At 35.6% G+C, this 23,065-nt stretch overlaps 1 protein-coding gene across 1 annotated transcript in view; it reads right to left on the minus strand.

Moving 5' to 3' along the window:
- Positions 1-23,065, minus strand: part of SATB2 (SATB homeobox 2) — a 174,135-nt gene that overhangs the window by 60,102 nt on the left and 90,968 nt on the right. The window contains exon 7 of the mRNA XM_081261424.1: positions 14,961-15,433. Within this exon, the coding sequence (XP_081117550.1) occupies positions 14,961-15,433 (473 nt within the window). The remainder of the gene's footprint in view (positions 1-14,960; positions 15,434-23,065) is intronic.

A 23,065-nucleotide genomic window follows, 5' to 3' on the forward strand; every position in this document is an offset into this window, starting at 1 on the left:
AAAAAAGATGTACTTTTATGAATAGAAAGGTCATGAATATTGAGAATGTGCAAATGCAGGGAAATTAATAAATTAACCAGGATATTGCTTATTAAACTTTCATATCAGTAATCATATTAAAACATATTGCAAGTATTGAGTAAAGTGGCCATTAAGTATTTTCCTCCTCATAGGCAACAGAGCCTTCTCCAGGGAGTCATAACAATTTCCTCCTCGGTGTTAGCTGGGGTTATGTAAGACCATGAAACATAGTGAAATGCAAGGAATGGAAACAAGATTGGCATAAGGGGAGACCCCCTCCAAAAGAGTTCTTGGGATACAAGTCAATGGAAAAAGAAAGGAATCAGGCAAAGAGAACCTCAAATTGGCCATTTCCTTGGTCTATTAATGGAGTACTTTGCAACCTTCATATCATTTCTAGCACCAGCAAAGAACATACAAGTTGGGGAGAAAAATCATTATAAGTAAAAAATTTGAAGCACAAAATGCAACAGAACAATAAGAGGCAATCCAGCTTGCTTGCTAACATAGGCCATCTTCATACACAAAGAATTTGAGTTAATTTTTAAAATGAAAAATTCACATCCTTAATTTTTCCGGTATTCTAAAATATCTTTGTAACAGATTAAATGAATGACCTTACATTTTCTAAATCTATCTTTCTGCTGATGAGCTTTTCATTTCCTTACATCTTCAGTAATTTACATAGCTGGTCTCAAATCGTCAGTGTGCCTGATACATGCTAAGACTCAGAAAAGTTTGGGAAACATTACCATGACTGTTTCTATAAAATTTACTTCCAAGTTTCTGTACAAGCCCTTGTTACCTTCTCTGGGATGGCTAATAAAATATCTTTGATGAGCCTCTAATCCTGTAAGATAACACATACAAACCCAGAGCAGGTTCTAGGAATTCTGAGCCTGTACCCCTCAGAGGCCCCCAGTCCTCTCCAAGGCTGGCAGCAAAAGTTAAGTCATTACTGACTAAATTTTAACACTTTTTCATGGCTCTCAAATTTTTGCTGCTTCTCTAGGACTAAGATATATTTCTCACAGAAAACTTAGGAGGACCCTAAACCTAATATCTACCACTGATTATCTAGGGAACCCCTAAATTCAATACAATTAATCTCAAAGAATGATAGGTCCCTCCATTAATTCATTTCTTACTTATGACTTGGTACAAAACTCTGAGAGGAATGAGAAGATTAAAAAGAAATGGGTTCTGCCCCCAAAGAGTTGAGTATATGGTGGGGAGAAGAAGGTTTTATGGTGGTACCATGGAAATAATGATAAGTGTCATAACCATGAGATACAGCCAGGGCCAACTCGGTTCAAAGCAGGAAGAAAGCAAGGCAAAGTGCAGGGCTCAGGGAAAACTTTTTGGAAGAGAGTGAGACATAACTTTGTTGGGACTTTAAAATGCAAGTAGTGCCTGGGTAAAGAGATAACGGTGAAACCACACAAAGGGGAAGGGAAGAGACAGGACACAACCAAATATTTGAGGGGGAAAAAAAAGAGCAAGTCTTCTCCAGAATATCAAGAGAAGTTTCTGTTTCCTTAAGGTTTAAAAAAAAAAAAAAGAAAGTACAAAAACTGATAACGTGATAGAAAACATTCTGAAGTGAAAATAATACAGTCCCCATTAATGTAATTCTGAACTACTGGAGTATATACAAGCTAACCAGCAAACATTACCCCCCAAAATGAAGTGATATTAGATAATCTGCTCAGCCTTTTTGTCACCTGCAACAAATTAGGCTTTCAATATGCAAAACATCTTCCTTCCAGAAAAACAAATGATCATGATTCCACTTAATTGTAATTTAATGAGGCATAATTTATTTTTTAAAGTGATATACACCAGGTGTGTACAGAGGAAAGTGGCCCAGCCAAGCCCCAGTGCTTCTCTTTGGAAAAAGAATCAAACTAGCTGGAGACTGTTTTCATTTCTATAAATTATGTTTCTGTTTGTGGCTGTTGAAGTGGGAGATAAAAAGGGTAACTTGCAATGTTCACTTATTATAACATGTACCTTTGAGGTAACTCAATCAAAAAAATACTCACTTATCATATAAAGCAAATAGTCTAAAATTGTTGAGATTCTAATCTGAATAAAGGTAGACATTAAAAGAGCACGTAAACCCCCAAGAGAATTTATATATACTGCCGATGGCTATGCTAAAAATAAAATCATACACTTAGCACTTCTTTAGAAACACTTCAACTGATAATGGTAGAGAAAATAAGTCCTGTCCATCTATATTTTAATTATTAACTCTGGGACAACCACATATAATCCCATTTTGCAGATTTGGGCACTAACTTGGGCCAACTCTCCATCCTGCCCCTAAGTATAACCTGTCTAACATATAACTTTCCTTGGAGTGCAAAAAAAAAAGAATAAAAGAAGGAAGGGAGGAAGGGAGAAAGGAAGGAAAGGAAAAAGAAAGACAATATCCCTCCACATTCCTCATATTTCACTCTCCCTTTTCATAATTACTTGTTAGCCTTGATTTCATGAACTTCTGGAATTTGTCCAGATGATACAACAGCAAAAAATAAATAAATAAATAAACTAGTATCCTCTTAAGAAGCCAGGTAATGCCAAATTCCCAGCCTAATCGCACAAAGTGAACTCTCACATTTTGGTGGTTAATTCAGAGTTAGTGGAAGCAGTGAGATCAGTGGCATAGCTGTAGAGTCTACTGGCATCCACCATCTGAAGGCTGACCTAACAAAATCGCTTCCCTCCTAATTTCTAGTCTCATTTCCTTCTAGATGCTCCTGAGGCATTTTCCCCTCTGCTTGTGAATATAAACAGGTTTCCCTGGGTCCCATATTCATAATCTACAACCCCACTATGAAACTGGCTGTGGAAATTCATTTGTGTAATGCTAAAATTTCCCACCCCACCCCTACCCCCACCCCCCAGAGCACTGCTTAGCCATGAAGCCTGAGTACTTCGTGTGATTTGAATAAAAGGTATACAGGGCACAACAATGACAATTTGATTTTTATTATTAAAAATGATGTGTTAAATCCTCAAAGAAAATGTCGTTATTGCATTAGTTTAATAAAACCTCTCTTTTATTACAATATTTCTTTATTAGGAAAGACAGCCTATGCATGTGGCATTTTTGTAGGATAGGGTGGATAGAATTGAGTATCTACAGGGAATTAGTGTACTTTGCAAATATAAATGCATATATAAAAGTAACACTTGCAGACAAATGTTACTGTAGATATAAATTTTTCAAAGCACTAAAATACTAGGCACATATGTGTACATGTATATCCGCTGCAGTTGGGTATTCTTTCTCCCTTCTTTGGACAGAGAATGCACAAAAGCACTGATTCTTTCTCAATTATGAGACTTACCATCTTTTATATTATGCCACCATAAAAGCCTTCCTCCTATAGTCATATTCTACAACTCTGGCAGGAGATCTACACACTTTGCACTTAGTGATTAGTTGTTGATATATGGGAATATAGGGATCTAAGAAAGCACTGAATGCTTATTTTTACATTTCTGGGACAGAGTGTCCTATCTTGGCTAAACAGCCAGCGACACGCCCTGCCTGGCAGGCTACATATTGAAAGCCTGAATCACATTATACCCAAGAGCTTTTCATTCAGTCTATTGAACCATAATTGAAACTGAAATTTTGAGTCATGCAAACTCCTCTTTAAAACAAATATTCCATATACCCCAAATCTGCAATTTATTAAACAAAACACTTATCTCATAGACAGTTTTCTTCCCAGAGCATGAAATAAAACTTCACATGTGGCACCTGACACAGCAGAACACAGTAAGCATGCAACACAAAGTGAATGGCTACAGCAGAATATTCTTAAAGCCAAAGCATTCTGTGCTCTATTCAAGGCAATACCTTATACAAATCAGACTTGAGCTCATACAATGGAGGACCTTGGCCAAAACCCAATTTCTGGCAAGTTTACTATTTTTAACCTAATCTATGCAACAGTAGACATTATTAGGTAAACAGTCTCATCTCATTTTCCTCCTTATCACTTCCTCCTTGTTGTCTTTTTAAAAAGTGTTAGGTAGTAGAATGGGGGCTATGCACAATCCAAGTCAAAATTTTCTAAACACATTAGCACCAAAAAGTGAAAGCAAACAGAGAAATGAACAGGTTCTCTTTTACCAGTGGTGCTCTCAGCTCTGGGCACGTACATGGTTTCTACTCACACCTCAAGTACCTGGCACCAGGGCTGTTTCATTCACAAAGTTCTGGGCCCTGGTTATTCCTAGTTTCCATGAGTATTCTGTGAAACAACTGTTGGCACTCTGCCCCCAAAATTTACTAGCTTTGGCTACTTTGTCAAAACATTGGCAAAAATAGCATTTCCCAAAAACAAAACAAATCAAAAAAATACATTTATTGAATATATTTATATCTCAAATGCATCAGATGCCTTTAGATATAAGTAAAGCATTATATTAACACGAGCTGATTATTATGAAATAGTTATAAAACATTATTCTTTCCTGCTGAAATATTTCTGCATTAACTTCAATCGCTTCCAGGGTCAAAAGCACCTGTTCTGACATAGCACATGGAATACATCACAGTCTTTACTGTACCACAAAAGGATCTCTGGTTCAAAAGTCTGTTTATTGGTCGTACTGCCTTGAAAAAGGGACTGTGCCACTCTATGATAGCAGCAATGATTGAGAAAAAAGAGGTTGAGTCTGAGCTTGGAATTCAGGCTTACTTGGTTAAAAGTTGGACTCTAATTAGACAACAATCAATTATTCACCCAAAGGCACAGTTTCCTTGCCCTTTAATCTGAGATAATTCTACTTTCCTCATGGGCTCCCTATAGAGGTTATGTGAGTTCATGATATAAATTAAAAGTTCAAAAAATGCTAGCCATCATTATGATGACTAACATAGTCTCTAAATACTTAATATTTGTTAAATGAGCAAGTAAATATATATTCTTATTTTAAACATTCAATTTTAAATATTCAAGTCAATTCAGTTTTATTTTGCTAAATGTCTACTTATATAGAAGGCAAAAATTATAAATAATAACTTTTAGAATGTGGAATAATTAAAATTATTTGGCTCAAGTCTCCTCCAAAGGAAAAGCTAATAAATTATATAATGTGAAATGACCATATGTATATTTCAGATAGCACTAAAATATTAATTTTATATTTCAGAAAAGTAAAAAAAAAATTCCTTCTCTAAGTAACTGAAATAATTTAAAATAAGCCTTAATCTGGATAATTTAAATGTGGGTCATAATTATTAGTGAATCATGAAGTTAATTTAGCAGGTCAAAACAAACTTTTTATAATGAATTAGGATTAAGAAAACTAGAAAGTATCAGAGTGCTTCAAACATGGTGTGAATATTGTTTCATGAAGGTATATTTTTTTGTTTTTTTCTTTCATGGAATCTTTGCTTTAGAAATAGATATACAGATAGAGCTGGAGGTAAACCCAGTTGCACATGTGCACACATCTGTGTGTGTGCCAGCCATTATGTGTAAAGCATTTTGGGGGGGGCGGGCATCATAGTAAGAGAAGTCTGAAAGTAAATGATAAAAGTCTGTATTGGTAATTTTAGTCACAAAACTTGTAGGTAAAATTGAAACAATCTAGTAACTTCTAATTGATTTCAATTCAATGTGGTTATATACATATATATTTTTTTCACAGTATTTCTGGCCTTTAAACTTAATTTTCTTTATTTGAATAAACATGCACTTAGCCCCAAGCCAAACAGTCAACCTTTCAATCAATTTCCATGAAAGGAAACTATATATATTATTCTATTGCTTTCAATAAGCAATGGAGAAAAGTATATAAGTAATGAGACCTAAAGCTAATGTTTCCTTATATTCCTTTATGAAAATTCTACTTTAATTGCAAAACATCATCCAGAATCTGGGATAGAGCTGCATGCTGAAATCCCAGGTTTCTATTAAGACATACTCACTAGAGGTGAAAGAAAGACTTTACTGAGGACAGAGCCCCCCTCCTGCATGAAATGAGTCAATCATTCCTTGTTGGAAAATCATGGGGGAAAAAAACTTAGAAAACTATCAGCAAAAGGGAGTGTTTTGTTGTTGTTGTTGTTGTTGTTGTTTTTTCCTGTAAAAATGGAGACACCTGAATTTTCTATAATGAGTCCAGTGACTCATTAACTTTTAAGGACTCTGCACATTGTTCAGGGGCAGAAGGAATACATAGAATAGGAGGTCACCATATTTGCTTCCTCTGATTCTTTGGCATGAATTTTGTGAAGGAGGGAAGAAAAAAAATAGTTCCATTTCCTGTTACACAAAGTTTCTATCTCAGGTAGATTTACGAGTAGGAGTTGAGTTGTACAATTTGATAGGTAGCAAATCAACCTTCCCTTTACCCACAAAGCACAACGTCGGCTTCCCCAAGTCTGAATACATTAGCTCTTTGACCTAGCCAATCTATGTTGTTTTTTGGCTGAGATTGGCCAAAGGTGCTAATTAATATTAGTTTTTATATATGTACAGGAGGAACCAAAGTGAATCTGCTATCTAGAGGGCTACCCTCAAGCTACCAAATAACTTTTGAGACACTGCTATCATGGGAGATATTAATATTATTACAATCTTTACATCTATGAATTCAAGCCAGTGATTTTGAAATGAAAGATTGTTTATTTTATGAAGCAAGCAGGGACATCTCTTCCTACTTTATTAATTTAATGTTCTGAAGTCAAAAGAGGGTATATTATTTGCTTTGAAACTCAATAACATGTTCATGCCTGATCTGCAGCATTTCATATTTACAACCCATCTTTCAGTGGGTGGACTTCCTTTTCCTCACAGATTTCCTTGCCATTTTATAACCAGCTCACTGAACCATGGAGTCAAGACCCCTAGATTTACATTGTGTCCCATTACTCTATGACTTGTGGAGTGCCTGTATCTCTGTTGGACACCGAGAAATAATGATTGCAGGGACCAGATGCTGGCTGACAAAGAATTCTGAATATCTTGAAGGTCAAGTTATCTACAAACACAAACTGTATGTGTAATTAAATTATGCATATCTTTGGTTAACAATATGTATAAATCAAACAAAGAAATTGAAAGACAAATCTTGCCGCCCTCAAAACTGAATCGTAACACACTAACACTCAGATGTACAAATATTTGGATTGCCAGAATTTTTATTTTGTTGCTACACATCTCTGTGCTACTTCAAAACATGTTTAGCCACTCCTTAGACATTTCAACTTTAATAATTTGGGATGTGCATGTACTATAAACATTGTGTCAATAAAGCATAAAAGCAAAATTCATGTCATCTCACACAAAGACATTTACACTTCTAGCAGTTGACCTTACTGCCAATGTTTCTGATACATCATTCAATCTAATTTTCCAATCCGCTGAAAACATTCTCCAGTTGCTGAGTGACTTCATAAATTGTATTTATGACCCTGGTCTTAAGTTTCTTCAAATGATGTGGCTTTGATGAGTAAACTGCAAATTTTCTGCAAAGTCTCATAAAAAATAAAAAGTAGTCAAACGAGGACAGGTCAACCAAATGAGTTCCTGAGGGATTTTCAGTATCCTGTTCTCTATCAGATAAGACCAGGGTGCACAGCTTTCTCAAGCATGGACTTTGATAAAAATCTGGAAATGGGTTAACTCTGACTTTTTTTTTATTATTAAACTGAAGAAGGAGCAAGATACCAAATTAGAGACCAAATGTTATAAAAGAGTAGCACATTTTGCAAAACACATCTGTGCTTCCACAGACAACATGTTTCTAGTTGGCTCAGCAGAACTACCTGAGACACAAGATGAACCTAAAATTTTCTGAGTTATGGCATGCCCTGCTGGGGGGCAGGGGGAATGATATACTCCATTAATAACAATCGTGGCAGAAGTCTTGTTTTCAAATGATGCAAACTTCTCCTTGCTGGCTCCTTGGGTAAGGACATTTCCTAAGCTCTGTCACCAAGGAAAAGGGCAAGCAGTGCAGACAGGGCATGAGGATCACACCTAATTTCCCTTTTCTGGCATTCTAATGCTCCCATTCACACGTGGCAGCACATCCGTTCCACTGGATTTAGCCTAGTTTGGATCAAAGCTTCCTCTACTTCATTTAACAGATTTGTTCAGATGGAAGGTCTCAGAGGAAAAACAATGTTAGTAAGTGGGGATTTCTGAACATATGAATATGTAGGTCATTGGATTTTTAAATAAATTAGAGAATAGTTTATCTATTAAGGAAGATTCACTGTACATATTTTATGAAACTTGCTCATTATAGGTCAGTGGACATCAGTAATATTAAGTCTTTTAAAAGATCGTCAAAAGATTTTTCATACTTGCATAATCCTACAATTGATTTTTTTAAGTCCATATTGTAACAAGGCAAAATAATGCCTAAGATTAGGATTCATAACTTGTCAAAATGAAAATACAGAAACACAAATAAGAAACTTATTTCATGTCCATAGGCCTATTAAGTGAAAGTATGTCAACACTAAGACAAATTCAGGATATAGACAAAAAAGAAAGAGTATGGGAAAAATTAAACCTGACAGAGCAGGTTTAATTTTCTGAAATTATTACTTCAGAGACACCATCTACACCTCTACATCCCTGACAAGGCACTGAATATTAAGTAGGTCCAAGGAGCAAAACTACTCTGAAACTCACATGATAACATCAGTCACCTTTCAAACTTAGTAAGGATGGTTTTCATTCAAGTCCACTTTGATAGAACTTTTAAGGCCTCATACCTCATATCTGTTTCTTCCCAATCTCATTCATATTCAATTCTCTCTCTCTCTCTGTCTCTCTCTCTCTCCCTCCCTCCCTCTCTCCCTCTCTTTCTCTCAATATCCCTAAGTCAGTAGTCATCTGGATAATATCAATAGCAATCCAATGACTTGTAGAGTTACAGGTTTAATATAATAGTAGTGATAATAGTTTCAAAGTGAAACTCTTCCTACTAGTCCCATCATAGTATATGGCTTTTGTTTTGTGAAAAGAATGAGCATAAAACTGACAAAACTGAAGTTTTAGGGTTGTTTGATTGTTTGTTTGTTTGTTTCTGCTGGGGACTGAACTCAGGGGCACTCATTCTATTACTGAGCTACATCCCCAGGCCTTTAGTCCTTGATTATTTTGAGACGGAGCTTGCTAAATTGAGTCTGACCTTAAACTTGCAATTCTCCTCTCCTGTATTGCTGAAATAACAGGTGTGTGCCAATGCACCCAATTTAATGAAGATATACTTTATTCAAACTACTACTGGCATGATATGACCAAATGTCAAGTAGGCTAGCAATGACATGGACCTATAATCTGGAATTAAAAAAAAAAAAAAAGATCCTGAGATTAAATACTCCCATGCAAGTGATTTGTTAAGTCAGGGCTTCACAGGAAACTGGTGAGACATAAGGAGGGGAAGAAATTCAAGCAAAGTCCCAGGCATGGCCTAATTCTGCAGAAAGTTCTGGAGAGGAAGAGCAGTCCCTACCACAGTAGACAAGGGAGCTGGGCTGTCATCTTCCTGTACCACCAGACCATTGTCTAACTAAGCATTTCCAGCTCTCTGCCAGTCTGAGCAAAGCAAAATCCAGTCACCCAAGGAGAGCCCTTAAATGAAATGCCCAACAACAGATAGAAGCTTTTAGAAATGAAAGCCTGGGGTGGGGCATGAAAAACAGAGCAGGGATGTTGTGCACCTCAACTTCCTCTGATGTACTGACCATAGCATCTTGCTTAGTGACTACAGTGAAAGTGCTTAGAAATGAATTATAGGATTGCCTGAATATTAAGGACCAGGTAAGAAAATACCTTATCACTTTCACCTTACTGTTCTCCTGGAATCCCATTTGCCATGGCATGAAAAGCCAGTCTAACCATTTCTTTTAAAAGACTGGTAAAGACATGGTGCTTGGCAGCATTCTGCACCAGAAATCAGAACTATGTTAGTCTCATGGTCCCACTAGAGCCCACAATGGCATTTCATGACTTCAAATAAAGTCATGAAGCTGTATCTCTTGCTCAGAACAAATGACACAATTTTTATGTTCTTAGAAGAGACAGTAAGTGTTTTTGTTAACACACAGAGAAAAGTAAGAAAAAGAACCCACAATAATAAAAGAATCAGGTTGTCTCTCTCTGACTCCAGCAATGGCCAGGACCTTGTCATGAATCATGGGTGGGGCACAATTTCATCAAACAAATTCACTTTATGCTTCTTAAAGGCATATTTATTAAAATAAAAATGCATTAAAAACAAGCTTCTGGAAATATAGTCCTTAGTGTTATTTAACTTCATCAAATGGTACTATGGCAATGATTCTGCCATACATAGCAACTAGTTTCTCTGTAAAGAGCTGGCATTTTCAAATGCTATTTATTATGAATTTTAATTTTTCATCAAGTCTTAAGCATGAGAAATGAAGCAGATAAGGTATTTTATTTCCAATTCTAGCTGTACTTTAAATATTTATATATGATTTCAGTTTACATACACATACACAAGCTAGATTTCTTCTTGGTAAAATCACCAAGTACATATTCAGGAACACTAATTGTAGAGTGATAAAAATGTATTTATTTGCTTTCTTATTGAATTTGATAATAAATGAGTACTAAAGATCATGAAAATATTTTCTTTCTAGAAAATATTCAAGCATATGAGGATATCTACATATTAGTAATTAAGTCTGATATCAGCTTTAGGTGCCCATCAAATGAATGATCTGAATGTGTTGCTCTGAGTTAAAAAAAAAAAAAAAGTTACAATTCTTTTCTATCCAAAGACTAACAATTCATTTATATTATCTGTAACATTAGTTTTTTATTATAGCTGAGAAATTATTATGTCACTCATAAATGTCTGAGTCCACTCAAAACCGCCCATCCATTTGGAAAATCCATGGTGGGTTTCGTGGGAGCATAGTAGACCATATTTTCCATTTAACAATGCTGCTGGTAAAACCAGCTGCCCAGTCTTGCTGTTAGTGACTACAGTACACATAGCAAAAACAATCTGCCTGCTGACCTCCTGCTCAAGTTCAAACTATGTCATTCTGTCAATACCATCTACCTTGATTAGGTTGGGCTTTATACACAACAGGTTATGATCCCAGAGGGATGAAAAGCTTTCCCAAATTAAAAGCAGAATTTTAAAAGGAAATACTCATACATTCCTATGCAGTTTCCATTTGATATCCTCAAGGCTGGCCCAGGAACTCAAGCTCATGTTGATTGAAAGTGAATGTTTCTTTCTGGGTGTAGCCATCTTGCAAATTTAATGGAAGGAGGAAAATAATAAAATGTGTTCCATGCTTCAATTAGACATTTTATAACTTGGCACTTCAAAGATGGCAATGCCAAAGAAAAATCATTAATCCATAAAAAGAGACAAAATGGACTGTGCAGAAGACAGACCTGTAGGAGTCCAGTGCTTTGGCCAAGCACACCCTCTCACCAAGACTGTCTATCTTTGGTCTTGCCTCTCATACTTCATGCTATTTGGATAAAAATATATACTGTATTTTCTTCTAAAATCTAAAGTAATACAACTATGCTTTCAATTTTATCTTTAGCCAAAGGAGCTGTATACATAACCAGGCAATAAAATGTTGGCTAGGCATGAAATGCCTATTCATGCACATGGATGATAGATGAAAGAACACACACACACAGAACCGCAAAAACAGTCAAAAGATGCATCCTTCCAATTTGCATTTTGCAGTAGTTTGCAACAGATTTGCTCAAAAGGACCATAGCTTTTCATAAACCCAGTCCAGAGATAACTGTAGACACACAAATGCTGTAGCCTAAGCACTTCAACTCACAAGAGTAAAGTGATAGAGCAATGTTTGGAGCATTCATGGCTCTCCCAAACCTCTGAACTCATTTTCAAGTGATGTGAACTATCTGTCACTGACAGAATGCATAAATTAGCTAAGAGTCAAAGAAGCAAGAGATTTCACCACTCTTTGTCCCCCCTCATACCTAATATGTCAGTACCAAACCTCAAACTAGCCCACTCTGTTTTCTTCCCAGTTCCCAGTCCAGCAGTTCCATCATTTCTGAAAATTATTACCTATAATTACATTTTGGGGTCCATCACTAGTTTGTGCTAACTTCAGCAAGGACCCAAACTACCTCACAAATACTTTCATCTCAAATTGACTGCTTTTAAGTTGTCCACCTGCTTTTAGTCTTCTTTGCAACCCCAAATTTTATTTATTTATTTATTTATTTTTAATTAGTTGCTCAAGCAACACCAAATTTTAGAAAATGTGGTTTGCTTCTGTATCCTCAACAAGTGGTTATTCCTTGACTCCTAAGGCCTGGCTCCTCCCTCTACTACTGAAATGAAACTATACTGTAAAATTTGCCAAAGACTTCTCCCAACCAATCATCAAATCTTATGGAGCAGTTTCAAGCTTCTCCTTTATGGACTTTACACACATTAAGAGTCCTTCTGGAAACTACTTATGTATTCTCTACTCTCACCACTATTCTTCCACTTCATCTCCACCTGCCCCAGCTCTTCTGGCATTTCTTCTGTCTCTCTTCTTGGTGTTGTTGGTTGGTGATAGTTCTCCCCCTTCCATTTCCTAATTCTTTAAATTCTGGGCTCTGTGAAAATTCTTCTAATTTCTTTCTCTACCCCTGACAACTCTTCTCAGTACTAAACTCCTATTTTCAAGGACTGTTGTAAATCTTCAGAAGAAGTCTGCTAACATTTTAAAGTCAAAATAAATCATTCCAAAACAATCACTGTAACCTTATTCCAACCAATCTTTCAATGTCCTTCTTAATTCTTTTAATACTACACCCTTATTCTCAGTCACAAACCTTGGCATTATCTCAATTTCCCTCTTTACCCACTCATATACTTTCTGTGAATTTTATTCCCACAATATTTATTGACTCACAACTCTACTCCATTGCCACCAACCTAGTTTAAAACTTCCCCACTTTTCAGCTGGATACTTATGGCAGCCTTTGAAATGATCTTCTCTTACTCTCGTAAGAAAAGGGGGAAAAACCTTCCCAAGATCTAATTTTGGTTATTGGATCACAGAATATTCCTACATAAGACCTTCAAGAGTCTCAAGTACCTAAAGATCAAAGTTCTTAGCATGACCCTGTTCCCATCACCATCTTTAAGTTTTATGATCTATCTTTATTATAAACTGCCAACTATTCCCACATTTTTTTAAGAGAGAGAGAGGAGAGAGAGAGAGAGAGAGAGAGAGAGAGAGAGAGAGAGAGAATTTTAATATTTATTTTTTAGTTTTTGGCGGACACAACATCTTTGTTTGTATGTGGTGCTGAGGATCGAACCCGGGCCGCACGCATGCGAGGCGAGCGCGCTACCGCTTGAGCCACATCCCCAGCCCCATATTCCCACATTTTTGATGCAACATTTTCTCGTGAATCTCCTTAGCTAAAATGCTCTTCTTCTCCATCTTTGCCTATTGAATTTCATTTAATTTTCAAGACCTAACACCCCAACCTAATATTCTAGTTAGTTGTTTACATGTGTTCAGCCATGATCTTTTTCATCTTTTCATCTGCACAGAGAGAAGCTTGCTGCCTCACATTTAGTAGGGTGGCTAACTCCAGCCTACTGTGTTCTTGAAGACTTATCACATTCATTCTGGAATCCTGGAAGTATTCCCCAACCCAAACTCACCATAAACCCCCATTGTGGTATTTGCTTACACTATCCTGTGTTGTTTAACATACATTATATTTTATATAACTATTTGGTTATATTTTGTCATATTAAATCAGATTAGATCTCAGAGGCTAAGCACCTTTACTCTTCCATTACTCATACACAGAGGTTTGATTGATAGTTTTCAAAGTGAGGCTCCCAAGCCAGTAGCATCAGTATCACCTTGGACCTTATTGGAAATAAAATTTGGGATGGTGGGGGGTCCTAACTCAGAACTAACTGAATCAGAAACTCTGGGGTGGGCCCGTAAATCTGTGTTTTAACAGCCCTCCAGGTAATTTTAATGTATAGAACAACTGTGATAGTATTTCATGACCAAAGGATAATTTATCTAATTTATGTGTTCTGAAATGCATACAAGTTTTGAAGAGGTAAAGAATAATTAAGAACCACAGATGGCAAAGAACCTTTCAAATAAACATATGAGTAAACTGTTTACCTTTTATCATTTAATGTTATATTTTCATATATTCTTCTAAAACATTAAAAATACGAGCAAATGATCTGCTATCAATATCTCAAATCTAACTTGCACATTTTGAAGGGATTAGAGAAATTGTGACATAATATAAAAGTTCAAAACAAGATAAACAATAGATTAGGCATGCATAAATAGTTTTACAATTTATCTAACAACAAAAAACAAGGGAATAATAATCACAGAATTTGGGGCTGGGGATGTGGCTCAAGCAGTAGCGCGCTCGCCTAGCATGCGTGCGGCCCGGGTTTGATCCTCAGCACCACATACAAACAAAGATGTTGTGTCCGCCAAAAACTAAAAAATAAATATTAAAATTCTCTCTCTCTCTCTCTCTCTCTCTCTCTCTCTTTAAAAAAAATAATAATAATCACAGAATTCCAGAGAAGGTTAAGTCCAGGGACAAGTAGATGAAGAGGTAAGGAGGAACATAAACACAGACCCAAGCTATTAGTACTATTCTGGGTCCTGAACTAGGTAGTAGATTCATAGTAGGTTCACAGATGGTCATTACACTACTAAAATTAATTAGTTTATTAATTAATTCAGGTCATGCATTGATCAAATGGTGAAATATTTCAAGATCAAAGAAATATTAACATAATTATATGCACTCTGATATGCCTAAAAATTTTAAAGAGATAAATAAGAATTAAGACATGTCACAATTGTATCCCTAATATCTTTCTTAACCACTGATTATGATGAATGTTAACTGTACCTGTGTACGGTTGAATGCCACTCTTGCAAAGACAGCTTGGGATACACTGGCCCTCTTCAGCTCATCTCTAACTTGCTGGTAGATATCTGGAGAGACTTCCACAGAAGAGTTGGTTGGCTCTGGCTTAACTGCTCTAGGAATTGGTGGATGGTTCAGGAACTGCTGGTTGATGGCTTGAGGATGCTGGTGAGCCAGGAGCCGACTAACGGCAATCTGTTGGTTTATCAGATGGGCCATGGCAATTTGTTGCCTGACAAGTTGTGGACTGAGCTGTGGGGAAAGAAGACCAGGGCTCATGATAGGCTGTAACGCGGGCACTTGATTTCGGATTGGAGTACTGTGGTGGATTTGGCTATGAGGAGACTGTTCGTTGGTTTTCCCCAGGGATGCCAGCTGGTTCATATTTGGTAAATGCATTGGACGCTGGCCCAGAACACAATAGTCTGAAAGGTTTTCTCGTTCCACTCTTTCCACTGTTAAGAGATAAAAGTGATAATTCATATTACTTTCATTGTTAAATTTATTGTTAATATAAAGAGTTCTGAACTATCACATTTTTGGTAAATTCATGATACAAACTTTTTTCAAACAAAGCTGGAAGCCCCAGAATAAAAGTGTTATTTTTTTTTTCTGGGAAAATGTTACAATAGCTGATTTTTTTTTCATAGAAGATATGAAAGTAAAAACTTTCAACTTTCTTGAAGCTTTAAAAGTAAAGTATCCAAGACAGAAACCACACCATTTCAAATTCTAAATTCACTCATATTCCCATGCTCTATCATCTCCCCTCATTCACAATCCTGAGAAACATAAAAGAACTAGTTATTCTTATCTTTTGTAATTCATCATCAGTGTAATTCATGTATAGCACATGGTCCCCAGGAAATGACCAGAACAATAACTCCTTCTCAATTAACTGCTACCTTGTAATAAAAATCTCATATAAATACTATTATATCACTATGGATATTTTCATAGAAAATGTCTACTGTATAATATACCCATTTACCTCATTTTCTATTGCTTTTATAGGAATGTTTAAGAAATGAATTTTTCAGTGATTGTGATATGCATTGAGATAAAAAAGAAATTTCATAAAATTCATAATAGCACCTTGAATTGTCATTGATTAAGGTTAACCCAATACCATGCCAAGAGAAATAAGCCAAATTCAAAAATCCAAGGGTTGAATGTTTTCTCTCATATGCAGAAGCTAAAGTAAAATAACAAAAAGGGAGAGGAAAGCTAGGATAACATAAAGAACCAATCAAATATAAATTAATAGACAAGGAAAAGGAAATCTAGTAGAGTAGAGGAAGAAGATTGGGAGAGGGGAAGGAGGATGGGAGGATAAACAGGGAAGGAAAATGGGGGAGTCATGAACTGAAATCAATTTCCATGATTATATGAGTTTGTAAGGATGAACCCAACTATCATGTATAACTATAAAGCTCTAACAAAAATAAATAAATAAAGGGCCTTACAGTAAAAAATAAATCAATAAGTTTCTCCTCATTTTCCTGGTTATCTATTAAATGTTATCATACTTTACTAAAGATTTAAAGATTAATCTTGAAAGAGAGAAGAAAAATTATGTATCATAGATGTACAAATATAAGGCAATTTTACTTATTCCCCCAAGTTTAGGAAAACAGGGGTCACCTCCTAGTCAAATCCTTATCTAAGCTCTATATTACTATTTTATTATCTAATATAAAGTTTTGTTTGGAGAAAATATGTTGAGTTATAACAACTCCATTATCATTGGTTTTGAGAGCTTATAGGTAATCTATCCATATCTGTTTTTGAGAGCAAATTTCAATAGTAATTATTTCTTACAATTCCAAATGTTCGATATGATTATACAAAAGTCTATTAAAGATAACATTAAGAGGCAATGTTTGGGGTGATTACATGCTAGGGATCAAAAGGATTCACCTGCAGGAAATGCTTTTTAAAAAGTTTATATCCCATCTGATTCAAATGTATGATATGTCAAGATCATTGTACTGTCATGTGTAACTAATTAAAACAAATTTTAAAAAGTAAAAAAATAATAATAACTGTCTCTCTATTACACAAGTGACATTTGTAGTTTGACACAGAATTTCTATTGAAAGAATAGTAGCATTTTTACCAAAAAAAAAAAAAAAATATATATATATATATATATATATATATACACGCTGAGGTTCAAAAAATTAGGGTAGAAATTATGTGCACTGCAAAAATGGATGAGATGGATCAAAACAGGAGATTTAGTAATGACAAATCACTGTTGCCAAATCACAAGTGAAGAATCTGAATAAAATCGATCAATAAAATCAATAAATGGAAAAAAATAGTATTTTTAAATTAGTATCTTATATAACATGATTTTAAAATATGTATAGGTAAGTAAATTAATATGTTAAAAATTTAGGTAGAAAAAGCTTATATATTTAAAATTTCTCATTGAAGAAAGAGGTAAATTCCCATATCTTGGAATTATAATATATTATATTTATACAGTATTTTTTACTTCTTTAAAAAATGATTTGGGGGGTAACTTTTCAATGAACTCCCAAATAAGTCAAAAGTTTACCTCACATTCCTTTAAGGGTTCAATTTCTAACTTAATCTTTTCAATGTAATTCATTTAGTTTACATATCACCTTTCCTTCATAAAGTTCAAGGTAAACAAATTGTTTTAATCTTCTCCTCCAAAAGCATACATTTCCCAATCATTGTATTAATTAAACTTTAAAGTACATAATCTTATAACCAAACCCAGCAAATGGTTAGGAGCCTTCAGATAAGGTAATCTAATACAGTCTCATTGAAAGGAATTACTATTATAATTTCCTTATTGAAAGAAGATGTAAAGAAACCATGAACTACTTCCAGAGTAAAGTCATACTTTATAGACAGAAACACCTGGCTTCAGGTAAACACTTGATTCATTTGTGTTTGTTTGCTTGTTTTTTAATTCAAAGTAAAGATAAATTTAATATTAAATTGTTATGTCTTCATAACATAGTTTAATAGCTACTTAAAAAGCATAAACTTCCCTCTCTTATAGAATGCATTATTTTCAAAAATTTGATTACATTTGAGGGAGTTTAGTTTCTTGAGATATATCTAAAATAACATCACAACAAAAACCTCCATTCATACATCTAGTCATAATTGTGCAAGCAATTAAATGTATATGTTAAGAGTTCCATAAAACCTATATGAATGGGTGCAGTAAGATTCAGAATAATAATGTATTAAGCTTATGAGTAAGAATTACTCCTATCCTTATAAGTTCCTGGATTCTTTTAACTTAATATAGTTAAGAACTGTGAATATGGAAGTATCCTTAGAGACAGGCAGTAACACCATTAAGTACTAACTACTTCATAAATCTAAACGAAGAAGTACGCATGCAGGTGCTACCCACTACCCATCCAGGTAGGTTACAGCCAGAGAACTGCCTACAGAGGAACTGGGAGAGTGAAAGAAAACCTGACCAGTGCAAGGCACCAACTGCTTCCTTAAGCTTGGCCAGCTTGGCTTTTCTTGTATGGTCATTACTTCCAAATTTTTATAAAAATTTTGAATTTAAACATGATCTCTCCTAATTTTTATGTTTTGGCAACTAGGTTCACTTTCAAAATACAGCCCAAACCAAACATTTCTGATTGTTAAATCCAGTTCAAGAGCTATCAGTTTTTAAAATTCCACCTAACAGACTAACAACACACCTTATGATTTTCAGTCCCTGACAATTCTACCAATCAAAGTCAGGTCTTTTTGCTTCTAAAATATATAGGAGGAAGAAAAAAAAAAAAAAAAAACATCATCCCAACGTTAAGAATGCCTAAGGATCAAATGCTCATCAACAGGCTGCACTGCACCCCCGCTGACCAAGGCAGCATATGATTTCAGTAATGGGTTGCACCTTCTCATTTACTTCTAGCTGGCACTCTTATAAAAATAACATCAGAACAATATTTTTAGCCTCTTAAGTTACAGCAGGTGAAATACAAGTGCTCTTAAAAAATAAAAAGGAAGAAAGAAAGCATCAGAATGTGCCAGATTCCCCATACCCCACTGAAAATGAAGTGAGAACATCACTACTTCTTTTCCTCTTTTCTTTCCTCCCTTCCTCCATTCCTGCTTTTCTTTCTTCTTCCTCTCTTTCCCCACTCTCTTTTTTCTGTCTCCTTTCTGCTTTCCCTTCCTTCTCTCTAAATAATTAGAAAGTCATCACCAGGGCTGGAGCACAGAACCAACTGCAGCACCTGGTTTTCTTTCTCCTTTTTCACTGTTATGGAAAACCCCATGTTAAGTCTGTCTGAAACCAAACCAAGAGCAACGTGGCTCTGAGGCTCACTGAGTCCCTGCAATGTTCAGCCATAGATCAGAAGTGGTAAAAAACAGTGTAGGATAAAAAGCTCTGTTCCCTTTCACAAGGGGAAGCACCCCAAATAAAGTCAACAGACTGAAAGAAACGTGAAAAACACAACCGCTTCCAGGGCTTTTAAATCCGAGCTGCGTTTTCATTCACAGTGAGCTTGATTCAGCTGTGGCCAACTCCTGCAGGAGACTGTTGGAGCACAAAGTGCTGGAAAGTCCCCAGACAGGACACAGCTTGGGGAACTGTCCAGGAAAGGGGGCCCCCCAAATGCTTCTAGGCCTAGTAGCTGCAAGGCTTTTTGTAGTGACTTCCAGCCTCTGAGAAAGGCTCCCAGCCCAGCAGCCTTGTAGGCAAATGGTTAGATCTGGAGATTGTTCAGCCTTCTGCAAAACTCAAGAGTTCCAAAAGGCACTTCCAGATTGCTTTAAGCTGTCTGTGACTTCGTGAAAACTAAAGAGAATGGGCCACCATTCTCTAAACACCACCCCCCCCACACCACACACCAAGGACTGTGCCATTTAACTTCAAAGTAGGTGGGGCCTTTGTAGCTGGTTATTAGATTGAGGGGTAGGGGGGCTCCTAAACCCCCACCTAGTTCTAAGTTAGAACTTGATGTTCTAACCAACAGTATATCTGAAAAGCACCCTTGGCTATTCAGATACGCATGATTCATGGCCATTCACAGAAAGTTACACACCTCCTCAGGGATTTATCTGCATTACAATTAAAAAAGATATTTGATCCAAAAATCTCTTTTTTTTTAATTTCAAGCAATGTTACTATCCAGGAAATCAAACCAACTATTTATTTTAAATATCGCAAATCCCAATACATAGTTACATATTTTAAGTTATTGCAAAAACATTTTCAACACACACACACACACACACACACAGTATTATATGCCAATATTCTAAATATTCTGGCACTTAACTCATTTTATTGCAAATTCTTTATTGCAGTTCTGGGTAAATATCTTTTCAGCTGTCAGGAAATATGTATGGCTACAAACAGAGACTTCATGGCTAAACTGCCAGGGTTCGAATCCCACCACTGTAATTTGGGAGATGTGAAGCCTTGGCAGGTTACTTAACTTCCCTGTGCCTTAGTCTCTTCATATACAAAGCGTGGGTCAATAATTGTTACACCATAAAGGAAAGTTACACAGATTAAATGAGTTAATGTATGTCAATACTTAGAACACACAACATACACAGTTCAGGTCTTTGCTACGTCACAGAGGCTCAAAGTGTGATCCTTCAGTATGAGTAACATCTGGAAGGCAAGTAGAAATACTAATTCATGGGGTACAAATCCAAATCTCTTAGGGTTCTTACGTGTGCGAAGATTCCAAGTTATTCGTAGGTACACTAGAGTTTGAGAATCAATGAGGTATATTGCCTTTGCTTTTATATTGTCCTTTCAGATTATTCCAGATGCTTTTAACTGTCAAATGACTTTTATATGTGCTAAAATTTGAGACTCATTACACTGTATTATCTTTGCTTTAATGTTGCTGTCTTTTGAGATTATATCAGACCCAATTGACATATTCCATTTTTCTCTCATCCCTAAATATACTAAAGATTTAATCTTACTGAATTTTAACTATGTTAAAAATGTAGCTAAGCATATTTTAAAATTTCTCTATAACTTCAGAAGAAGTACTGATTGGACCTGGTGTTAAATGGCTATTCAAGACCAAATCCTACTTTCAGAGGTGTGGGATCTGAGACAGTATGAGCTTCCCTGGACAGTAAACCTTCCTAAGGCAGGTTTCCTACCAAGAGTGCCAAATGCAAACCTGTTGTCTTTCTTACCTCAGTACCTAATACACCTCTTTCAAACTGCACTCTTGGTAGGAAACATGCCTTCCAAACTCCTTGCCTTATGAAAAATCTTAACTCAGAATTCTAAGGGAAAAGTTTAGATGATCTGTAGTATTTTGCGAAAAATCTTTGTTAAAATGATATTATAAATTTCAGAAATATTTGTGTAATTATGATTAACAGATAAAGCATCACACTCCAAAAATTTTTATTAGGACATTCTGGCCAATGTCTACTTTCTTCCAAAATATCATCTAAAGAACTGCAAACTTTTCTTTTGGTTCAAGTAACTAGGCCATGTTATATCACTTTTGAAAATAAATCCCTATACTTTCTCTCATTATCAAAATGGAATCCTAGGCCCCATGATAAATGCAAGAATAAGTTGCTATTCATTTTCTCCAAATAAAGCTTAGAAGTTCGTATTCGGACCTTTGAAATAGGAGATAGAATAGATGAGAGCTGAAATTACATATCTCACAACTTTTTTGAAATTAATTTTATAGAAATACATAGTTTTCAGTTTCAAAACTTAATATGAATTAAAAATTGAAAAAAAAATGAGGATGTTTTAAATGTATGTATACTACATTTATATCAATCCAAAGAGAGACAGAAAGCATTTGTTGTACTTGTAAAGGCAAATGTGTAATGGCTTGCTTTTGATTTTCCAGAGAATGTGGAGGCATTAAAAATGTCCTAACTGTATATGTACACACAGACACACAATTTTTCCTCTTCAATTTAGTGCTTCCCTCAGCTAAATTTCATTATTTTTATAACATCTATTTACTATCAACGCTATGCAAAGTAGACATAATAAAATTTCAATGTTCGAAATATACAATGTGACTTAAATGCCTCAAAGTATGGTTTCTGAGGAGAATTTATGAGCAAAAGGAACAGAATCTAATTGGCACAAATGCATGTCAATCGCAGCAAGACAGCACAGGATAGGTGGAAAGAAGAGCAAACAGAGCTTTCTGCCATCTGGATTCTAATTGGGTGATTCTGGGGATTACCTGTAAATTGGTTTTATAGTCACCTTCTAGGTTACTTATCTAATATCATATTAAAGAGCATTACTGCTAGTGTTTTCAAAACAATTCTTCCTCAGAATATATGCTTCTTGATTCTTAAGCAAGAGTTTAAGACTTTTCCTAAGACATCTCTCTGAGAAACTCCCCATTACAACAAATACAACACTAGCTAGTGTGCTGGTAATAAAAGTAGTAGCTGTAGTAGTTTTAATGGTCTTGCAAGTTTATCAAATAATGCTAAAAAGATAGCTAATGTTTCCAAAACTATGATCCTAGTGTTTTGATGCAAACCTTAACACAGTTGCTTTTGTGAAATAACCCCTGGAATTTGTCCATAGTTATAATGTGTGGAAAGTAATGAATTGGGTAAAAGGCATGAGAAATTTACAGAATCTCTGGCCTATGGATTTTTCTTTAAGCCATTAAGATGCTTATGCAAATGTAAACGGATTAGCATGAATGAGTGCTAATGGATTCCTTAATAAGATAACACTCTAGTATTCCCCAGAACCTCTCTTAGAAACCCTGGCTAAAAGAATATAGCCACCCCCCCCCCAAAAAAAAAAAAAAAAAAAAACAGCAGAAGTTCTCTGTAACTACTTCAACCTCAGAAAGTCATCTGCAAGTGGTTACTGAGGTAAGACAGACAACAGGTTTGCATGTGGCACTCTTGGTAGGAAACCTGCCAATCAAATCAGTAATTTTGAATTGGTATCCAAACCTTTGAGCATAAAAAGCAGACAATCTTGAGCATATGATTGCCTGTTTTTCCAAATCTTTACCCCTTGTTCCCTACTCTTCCCCTCCAAGCCCCAACACCTTGGAGACCAATTTTAAAGAAAATTATACTGT

This window comes from Spermophilus citellus (genome assembly GCF_964194105.1).
Source record: "Spermophilus citellus genome assembly, chromosome: 11".
Classification (NCBI taxonomy): Eukaryota; Metazoa; Chordata; class Mammalia; order Rodentia; family Sciuridae; genus Spermophilus; species Spermophilus citellus.